Source organism: Malus domestica, chromosome 15 (assembly GCF_042453785.1).
Source record: "Malus domestica chromosome 15, GDT2T_hap1".
In the NCBI taxonomy this organism is placed as follows: Eukaryota; Viridiplantae; Streptophyta; class Magnoliopsida; order Rosales; family Rosaceae; genus Malus; species Malus domestica.
The window spans coordinates 44,932,848-44,943,519 of NC_091675.1; the positions used below are offsets into that span (position 1 = coordinate 44,932,848).

The 10,672-nt window shown below is 34.8% G+C and overlaps 1 protein-coding gene across 1 annotated transcript; it reads right to left on the minus strand.

Annotated features, from left to right (window-relative positions):
* Positions 1-530: 530 nt before the first annotated feature.
* Positions 531-2,036, minus strand: LOC103438248 (non-specific lipid transfer protein GPI-anchored 31-like). Its single transcript, XM_008376772.3, has 3 exons — positions 1,503-2,036; positions 1,361-1,390; positions 531-894 (listed from the first exon to the last, which is right to left on the minus strand). Exons 1-3 carry the CDS (start codon positions 1,894-1,896, stop codon positions 704-706), a joined length of 615 nt encoding a protein of 204 aa, XP_008374994.2. The 5' UTR covers positions 1,897-2,036; the 3' UTR covers positions 531-703.
* Positions 2,037-10,672: the final 8,636 nt, after the last annotated feature.

Consider the following 10,672-nt stretch of genomic DNA (forward strand, 5'->3'; position numbering starts at 1 on the left):
AACAATGATCTCATATCTTGTCTGGCCTTGGCAGTTGGAGGTTGGGAAATACACTCAAATCCTCAACAAGACATTGTTCCTTTTTCTTTTTTTAGTGGGCCAAATCTTTTTAGCCGATATCATAAGACGAGCCTAAAAGTAGAATAGTTTTTGGTCTTTTTGTTGGTGGAGGGAAACCTAAACCATGGAATTAGGTTTCTCACTTCACTTCTGTTACCAAAAATAATTGCACCTAATCTTTCTTCAATTTTGATCATCCAATGATTACTTGTTATGTCATTACAGAAATTCATGGTTTCTCGGTTTTTATTTTAATTTTTTTTTTCTGAATGGTTAGTTTCCTAAAGAAATCTGAGAATTTAATTATTTTTTAATACGACGATGTATTTACACTATAAGAGTGGAAGAATAAATTTGTATTTGCGATATTCATATATGACCTCTCACATACAAATAGAGAAATATTCATGAGACCTAAATATGATTGGAACAGCTTATATGATTACTACTGTACGGCTTTTCTTCTGAAGGACAAAAAAATTGATGCTAATTCATTCATGAAAAGGAAACAAAAAATAATTAGAAATCAAAACTAAATAGAAATAAAAACCCTATATAACAAGCATAGTCTAGTCAAGCTAAACTACAAGCATGACTAATATTGCGTAGGATGATAAAAACAAGCAATGAAACTTCGGCTTAGTTAAAATGAAATACAGTAGAATGATGCAGAAAGCATGCTAAGAGTAAGCACTAGAGATGCAGATACTGAGTAAGTTCCGGCGTGTGGAGCAGTGACCGGTGATGGAACTACATTAACGGAACTTCTTGGTGCCTGGCTTGGTTTTGGAGATTGACTCTTTGGTGATGATTTTGGAGCATGTGTGTGGGGTACTGCAACAGAAAGATATTTGAGATTTAACATTTGGAGCAATGATCAAATCTTAGATTTTGACATATTATGTTGCTAAATTGTCCCAAAAAATATTAAATCACTCATAACTTTGATACACATGCAATAATGAAATAACGAGAATATATAAATCTAATATAAATTTAGTTCACAGTTCTATTTTCTTGTTCGCATCTATCATCTTCTCATCTCTCAGACATTTTTTTCCAATATTAAAAATAAACTAGAAACATCACTCTACTAAATAATAATAAAAATGTATCTATACGAAGAAAAAAAAAATCTAAGTTAACAGGAAAGATTTATTACTTTTATCACCATTTTGTCATCCATTTTTTACCTATTGAATGGTCATTCAAGGGTCCATTTCATCAAGTATAGGATTTTTTTTTTTTTAAATATGGAAAAAAGTGAAACTAAAACATATAGTAAACAATTAGAACATACCCTGAGCACTTGCACCAGGAGGCAATGGGACTGCAAAACAAAAGAGGAAAACATTTTGACGTTCAATATACATCGACATGTTCTCAATTCATAAAAAAATTAATCAGAGTGCGCAATACTTGTGAGAGATGAGATTACTCACTGTTACATTCACTAAGAAAAGAAGGTGCAGAGATTCCACAAGCAGAAGGCAATGTCATAGCCTTTGTCATATTTATATGAACACCCAAATCAGCACTACTTTCTATGGCTTCACATATGCAGCCATCACTAGCTTTTAGCACCATCTCCAATCCGGGACAACACGAACCTTCCGGCTTTGTGTTCGTGTTCCCATCGCTTAAAAAGGGAATGCAATCAGCAATTTCGAATATCACATCGTTACAACCATCTGCGCTTGGTGAGCCTGCTGTTTTTGGTACGTCCGGTGAGCTTGGTTCCGGTGATGCTGCATACGATAGTGGATCAACATCAGGGATTCGTGCACAATTTGCCAACATAAAACATGTGGTCAAAATGAATATCAATCTCTCCATTCTTTTCTCTGGAACAATAGAGAGCCTAGCTTCAACAATTGCACAAGTTTAGCAATGTTTTTTTGTTGTGTATTTTTAGTTTTATAAAAACTTATGGCGATAAGCGTTGTTTGGAATTGAATTTCCTAAATTCTCTCTGTAGAGTTTGAACAAAGTTCGAATTTCACTGAAATTGGAAGATTAGTTATAACTTGCGTTTGAGGTGATCTTATCGTTACACATATCATCTAAATGCCTCTAATTTAAAAATTGTAACTACTTTCTAGGAGATATGTTCTCACATGAATATGTATTGAAATTTCCGAAACTCCCTTATAAGCACGCCGGGTCCGTTGTGATAATGCTAATCTCTTTGTGAAAATCCTAACCCAACCCAAATGTACAGAAAGAAAACATTAAAAAAAAAAAAAAAAGAGCCCTACCCAATAACAGAAAAATACAAAACAAAACGAAAAAGAGAAAAGAGAGCTACCTAACACGCATGTTCCTCTGTTATGCTTGGGCTTTTAGCATTAAGCTCATCATCATTGAATGGTATGGACTCAGGAGAGCTGGACTTTGTAATCTATGGACCATACAAGGACAAGTTTTAGGGTCTTGAGTTGTAATGTCCTATCCCTTTGAAATTTTGAATGTCCTAAACTTGAGGTAGTTTTCTAAAATTTTAATCCCGCCATAATACCACAAACATAAATATTATGAATGAATCCGTGACACCACTTTTTTTACATAAATTTGAGGCAAGTTTTTTGTGGGGCTAATTTTGTAATGTAGTCAATGATCCGAACCGTCTATCTTTTAAGTTTTCCCTCAAAGATCATGTATACCAAAAATCACTCAACCGTTGGATTAAGGTTTAGGGTTTCTTTGTTGAACACATGCGTCCATTTTCTTTACTACAAACGAATGTTTTAATGGTTTTGGATTTGTCTAATTTTTGCTAGCATGATCCATGAATGACGTTATAAAAGATAGACGATTCGGTTCATTAAAATACATTACGGAGTGGGCCTAAAAAAAAAGTCAAACTTAGTAGTATCACAAATCTACTCCTATATATATATATATATAGGCCTTTTATGCAAAGGGATCCGTATTTTTTTCAAAAAATGGAGATTAGGTGTGAGGCCCACTTCACATTGAACTTTAACGATCCGAACCGTCTATTTTGTAAGTCTCGGTTCATAGATCATCCTTGCAAAAATTCAATTCAATCCGAAACCATTTGCCTATTTAATTATCAAGATAAAATTTCATTGTTTCTTATATAACAAAGTATTCGTTAATTTCTTTGAACTCAATTAGATGTCTTAACATTTCCGATTTGGCTAATATTTTGCAAGGATGATCTATGAGGTGCAACTTGAAAAATAGACGGTTTGGATCATTAAAGTTAGATAAAGGTTTGGATCGTTAAAGTTAGATATGATGTGGACCCTACAACTAATCCCTATTTTTATAAAAAGAAAAGGACACCCCCTTAAAGGTTTCATATATATATATATAAACCCAAGGTACCGACCGATGGTCTTTCACTTTCAAAATCTCAACTCAAATATAGCATGCAATGAGAATTATGAGATAGTTACCTTGCCCTCTCTTTCTGGGCACAAAATTGTAGGATCTTTTGTGTGTGTGTGTGTGTAGGCCCTTTAAGAGAATGGATTCTTAATTTTTTTTAAATAGGGTTTAGTTGTGGGAATCATTCCACATCGATGATCTGAACTGTCTACTTTTTGAAAAAAAATAAAATGGGGATCCCTTCCCTTAAAGAATATGTATATATGTGTATGTGTGTGTGTATCTAATCATTCTACTTTGCAGTTAACTGCACTTATAACACAACAACGTTGACATACTAATAATTATATTGAACACATTTTGACAATTGTAATTTCGTTATGTCGATGGTACAACAACAACAACAACAAAGCCTTACCTCACTAAGTGGGGTTGGCTGTATGAATCCTAGAACGTCATTGCACTCAGTTATGTGCCACGTCTTCTGTTAGATCCAAGTACTCCAAGTCTTTTCTTAGAGTCTCTTTCCAAGTTTTCCTAGCTCTTCTTCTACCCCTTTGGTCTGAACCTCTGTCTCGTAATTGCATCTTCTAACCAAAGCGTCTGTAGGCCTTCGTTTCACATGTCCAAACCACCTTAACCAATTTTCTCTCACATTTCCTTCAATTTCGGCTACTCCTACTTTACCTTGGATATCCTCATTCCTAATCATATCCTTTCTCGTGTGCCCACACATCCAACGAAGCTTTTTCATCTCCGCTACACTCATTTTGTGTAAGTGTTGATGCTTCACCGCTCAACATTCCGTGCCATAAAGTATTGATGGCCTTATTGCCATCCTATAAAAATAAAATCTTGAGCTTTAGTGGTATAGGATAGTCGCACAACACACCCGATGCACTATTCCATTTCATCCATCCAGCTTGCATTCTATGGTTGAGGTCTCCATCCAACTTTCTCTTTTTTTACCAGATAGATCCTAGGTAGCGAAAACGGAACTCTTTGGTACTTCATATAAATGGCATATCGAACGTGCCCACATTTTCTTTGATGCAATTAACCACAACCTAAAAAATCTCCTTACATATTATATGAAGAGATGCAACTGGAAACTCATATATTTATAATAAAATTCTGAGTAAAAGCCGCATTTTCTTTGAATGCGATTAACCACAACCTAAAAAATCTCTTTACATATTATATGAAGAGAATGTTGAATATATCATTCCAGCTCAACAATAGTTAGTTAGGTTGTTATCAAATTAGTTAGTTAAATAGCTTAGGCTGCAAGCTAGTCATGATGGCTATATAAATTGTATTCTCAGAGTTGTAAAAATCAATTCAGTATCAATGTAACCAATTACTGTCTCTCTCTCTTATTCCCTTTTCTCTCTTCTTCTTCGGTACATTCTCTTTCTGCAACTCTTCATTTCTGTTAACATGGTATCATCGCCGAGGGTTTCGATCTTCGAGGTTGCTCTTCCGCTGTGATTGCATAGGATTGCTGTGATTGTTCTTCTGCTGATGTGTTGGTGTCTTTATGATGGGGTTCTTTGATCGTGTACTTAAGTCTCAGGTTCTGTTTCTTGATTATGCACTCCATATGTTTGATTAAATGCCGCACTGAAACGTTGTCTCTTCGATGGAGTTTTTTGGTATGTCCGTTTCTTGTTAAAGGCCGATAGCCATTTTTGTGAGTTTGTTGAAGGAATACAAAGGCCGATTGCCATTCCTTACAACTGTGATATGTGCACTCGAACAAGGCCGATTGCCAAAGAGTGTTGTTTGAAAGAATTAAAAAGGCCGATAGCCATTTCTTTCTGATTGCTTAGTTTGTTTCTTGATTGATTGTGTTTCTTGCACTTCCTAAGGCCGATTGCCGGGATTTTATGTTGTCTAAAAGGTTGTCTGTTATTGGGTTTTCTGTGATATTGTATCTTGTGCTCCTTCAAGGCCGATTGCTGGAGTATAAAGCTTGTTTCCTCCACAAGGCCGATAGCCGGAGTGAAAAGTTCTGTCTCAGATATTGTGTGTTACTCCTTAAAGGCCGATAGCCGGAGTAACGTTCTTAAAAAGTTTTGTTTGTTGTTATTGTGTGCAACTCCATTAAGGCCGATTGCCGGAGTGCAGTTCTTGTTCCCTTTCTTCATTGAAGGCCGATTGCCCAAGAGGGTTGTGGTTCTTGATTTTTGTGATTGTACACCAAGAAGGATTTCATTATTCTGCATTTCTCAAGCACTCGTACAATCTCAAACTGGACATCCCAGTTGAGATTGAGGGGGGATGTTGAATATATCATTCCAGCTCAGCAATAGTTAGTTAGGTTGTTATCAAATTAGTTAGTTAAATAGCTTAGGCTGCAAGCTAGTCATGATGGCTATATAAATTGTATTCTCAGAGTTGTAAAAATCAATTCAGTATCAATGTAACCAATTACTGTCTCTCTCTCTTATTCCTTTTTCTCTCTTCTTCTTCGGTACATTCTCTTTCTGCAACTCTTCATTTCTGTTAACAGAGAAGCCACTGGAAACTCAAATATTTATAATACAATTCTGAGTAAAAGCCAATGGATTGCCCATCAATATAACTGTAAAAGACAATGGTGTGGTCAATCCATTTGTTCGTCGATCTTTTAGGACCATTAACTGCAGCTCATCTGCACTTCTTGTGGCTGATTTTTCTCTGCGAAGCATGGGCATTAACATAAACTTCATGAACTTATTATTATGCGGTTGGAACCCAAATTATTGTTTCAAAACCAATAATTCCCCAACCACCCCATGTCCCCAACCCTACTTCCAAATATAATAACTTTCTTCGCCCCCATTCATATTTCATGGCTAATCCAGAAATAGATGCTCTCTACTGCGATGTTGTCACATCCCTTGAATGGCTTCTTACCTTTTACCAAATTTGCTGCACATCACTCCATCAGTTATTTACGGAGAATAAATAATTAGTTAATCTTTTACAAATATTGGTGTTTGCACTCATTTTTGTTCAAAATTAAGACGACTAATCAACCAATCCAACGGGAAATGGTCTCCATGCAAAACCTATTTCTGGTAAACGTTATATATGTAATCACTAATCACTTAAAGTTTAATCTTTATACTTGATTTACAAATGAATGAGTTTAATAACTCACTTTTTATTGCACCATTTCGTGCGAGTTGTATAAAAATATTTGGAAAATGATAATCAATTCATGCATGTAGGTCACACTCACATCCTGAATTTCGTGCGTTCACCCCCATTTATCTCCTAATAAAAGCTGATAATTATGGAAAGAAAGAAATTGACTCATGCCAAGAAAAGTAGGAAAGCAAGTGGATGCTGGTGAGAGCACTCTTTCGGATTCAGAAAGTCCATGCATGCATACCCCCATGGATTGTTGCTGTCCGCGAAGTGGACCTCACCCAAACAAGTAGGAAACCCTAAAACCAAAAATATATCAATAGAAAACAGTGGTTGACGTTGACCATCGACCAACCCTTGCAACTACGGTGCTTACGTGTAAAGCCATGAATGGTTGTTTTGTGACTCTCAAGGCCCAACGAGTACTCTGCCCTACCAAGTGGCCTTTTCACACTCATTCTTGGAGGCTTGGAGCAATGATGAAAAATCATTTGGGTGGAAAATTTACATTCATCTCTTTCTAACAGTCAGGACTCCGTAAAGGATCGGGATTTAGAACTTTGGCGGCTTGTACCAAATTTTTCTGTGGTAATCAACTTCCTGATTTATTATATGCATGAGAAATAAAAGAGCACTTGTGTCTTGACTTGAAGAGTTGAGCACCAATCTCCAATATTAATCCGAGTTGGTTGGACCAATGAGATTGTGGTCACTCCCAAGTATGGAGAAGGACTTCCATGCAAGCGCGAAAAATGTTAATGCGTTGGAGTTGAGTGAGGAGAAGGAAGTACTTCCATGCAAGCGAGAAAAATGTTAACGCGTCGGAGTTGAGTGAGGAGAAGGACTTCTATAGTTCCATGGAAGTGAGGCACATTAATTGTAATGGTTCATGGCTTCAGGACTTGGAGACTAATGTCAATTTGATAATTACCTCATTGAGAGGGCACAATACGTTATTTGTGCCATCATTCTTACAGTACAAGAAAAATGGCAGTAGAATGACCTTTTTTTTATTTTTTTATTTTTTGACTGAAGCGATAGAGTTTCTTTATCACAAACAGAGCAATTACAAGGGTGCCAAATGAGTATTTATGCTTTAGTGATCAATTTCTTGATCGGGAGGTAATTAGCACAAAACGCATTAGAATGACATTTTTGACTGCGTACCATATAATCTCGTCATAACAGGACAAATTAAATTAGAAATCTCTTAATGATAAAGGCTCATATATATTAAACTTTCCAAAATACTCACTTATGATGATGAAAATTTTTGGCTAAAATTTCTATATTGCAAATACACATGAAGTATAGATGCTTATCAATGGATACTGTCGTCATAACCTTTTTCGGCTTTTCCACTTCTCACTTCCTCTTCTTAGAATCTAGGATTTAGGCAAGCTAGGATTGTTATACATGTTTAACAAACTAGGTCCAAAAAAGCAGTAAAAATTTAATGCATCTCCTTCTTTTCTATAAATGTCAATGGAAGAACAATCAAACAACTCTACTGGTTTCCTTAGGGACTGTTGGGTAACTATTTCATTTTTAATTTTTGTTCAGTTTTTTTAAAATAAAAAAAAACTGAAATCTCATTTGGTAACTACGTACTTTTAATTTCAAAGAAATGAAAACTGAAATAAAAAAACTGAAAACTACTTTTTTGAGTTTTCAAAGTTTGACTTGTTGAGTTTTTAATTTCTGAATTTGAGTTTTCATTTTTTTTAACTGAAAGTAGTTACCAAATGAGATTTCAGCTTAAGTTTGAAAAAGTGAAAACAAGAATTGAAAACTGAAAATGAAATGGTTGTCAAACGGCCCTTACCTCTTTCAATTTAGTGCCACTTAATGTGTGTGAAGTAGCTAGTGGTTAGTTGTTGCATTAAACTTTAAAGGTTAGATTGTACTTATATGTATAAGATATACGATAATAATCAGTGTGACATGCCTCAATGTTGTTGATTGCCTTAAGGATTAATCAATCGGGATAATTGATGTCAAATAAAAATACGAGGTTTCAAATATGTGAAAAAGTGAAGAAAAGAGGTTGGAAAAACTCTTGTGTATGAGTAGTGTTACTCGATATCAAATCATGAGGTTCACCATGTGGTTCAATATTTTAGTTGATAGAATGTTGAGTTTCCACATATGCGTTATGAGTTTGAAACTCTCCCATTCTCTAAATTATTGTAACAGTTTTGAATCCTTCCCTTCCCCTTAATTTTATTACTTTGAATGCAGTCCCTATCTATCAATATTATTTGATTGAAACCTTGTTGGTTTTAAATTTTTGATCTAAGTCCTTGAAATTAATATTATAATTTATTTCTATTTATATTACTATATTTTTTAAATTAAAAATTGAAATTTATAGTTGTATGTTAATGAGATTTTAAATAAAAATCCATAATTTGTGGGATTAAAAATATTAAAATATAAGTTATACTATTGTGTGTTTGTGTGTGTAAACATGGGTACATTCATCAAAATTAACAAAAAAAATTATTGTACCAAAACATGGGTACATTCTTCAAAACTACAAAAAAAAAAAAAAAAGATACTAGGCTTAATAACATTAATAAATTTCTTCCATAAAATTTGACATGAGTACATTCTCAAATCAAAGAAAAAGAATGAACCCATATAAGTTTAAAAATGGATTAGAAAAAAATTGAATAGATTTTATATAAAAAAAAATGGTACATTTTGTTTGCTAGCAAAAAATGGTACATTTTACATATAACAAATTAGTATATTTAAGAATGGGTACATTTTAAGATTAAAAATTTGAAAACATTTTTTACAAAACTAACTTATTCTGACTTTTTATTTATTTTGGAAATGTTTTGGATTAAAAATTAGTTAGGAGTTTAATAAGGGTAAGAGCAAGGAAGAAAATATCGGTGATATCGGAAATATCGGTAGTCCGAAAACACGGAAATATCGATGGAAATATCGGTAAAATATCGATATCGATAAAAATTACATGGAAACCACGGAAATTGTAAAAAAAACTTGGAAATTTTTATTGAAACTTTGTAGGATGTTTATTTAGTCAATTATCTATTAGTTTATCACAAAAAATTGGAAGGAAATGCATTGCATGATGGATTTAACATTATCAAGTTGATTATATAGCGATCTGACAAACATTATGACTGTAGAAAATATGTAGTAATTAATGAAAGAAGTCTAAACACACCATAATCATTTATATATAATGAATTAGTACAATATTTTACACTTTAGTACCACATAGAGTTCCTATGAGGTTCAAATTTGTCACTATCGTCATCATCTCTATGTGTAGAATGAGTGTATTGTGAAGAGTAGTTATCAAATGATAAATCCCCAAAATAGTTTTGCATGTAATTGTTAATATGCCACCCATATGGATCCGAGATTGGTTGAGGTTGTCCATAAGAAAAATCATTTGAAGATTGAGGCTGGGATTGATTCCATGAGTCGCTCGATTCCATCCCAACAGGAATGGGATATGAAGGGTAGGGAAATTGTTGGTTATGAGTATAACCATAGTTACTACTTCCCAATCCAACAAAGTCTGAAGTTCTAGATAACGAGTCATCTTCTTGACTTGACAAAATCCCTTTGCCTCTTTCTTTGCGAGTATAGTCCTTCCTTATGGCACCAATTCCTGGTCCTGCCCGCCTACTGCCATGGTCATCATCTTGTGTTGCATGCGTGAAGTTTGCCTCACCAGTGAAGGGGCTCATATATCCGGGAGGTGGTGGTCCATAATAGTTTCCATATCCACCACCACTACCTCCAGCTCCACTACCTCCAGCTCCACTATGTCCTTCATCATTCCCACCTCCGGTGGTAGGTGAGTCTCCTGATCTTGTACTAGAGCTATCATTAGTATCAGCACGATGTTGTGGTTGTGTAGGATTGGAAAAATGTGGAATTCCAGTGTTGCTTGGTCTTGGGTGCAACAGTTCTTCGAAAGAGTCAGCGCTGCTAGATCCCACCTCTTCCTCTAATACTCTTTCTACATTTATCCCTTCATTACGTGCTTCTTCAGCAACTCTGGGAGCTGGGTTGCCTTCATCATCATCTAAATGAAGAGGTCTAATCCATTGAAAAAGTTGGTTACCCT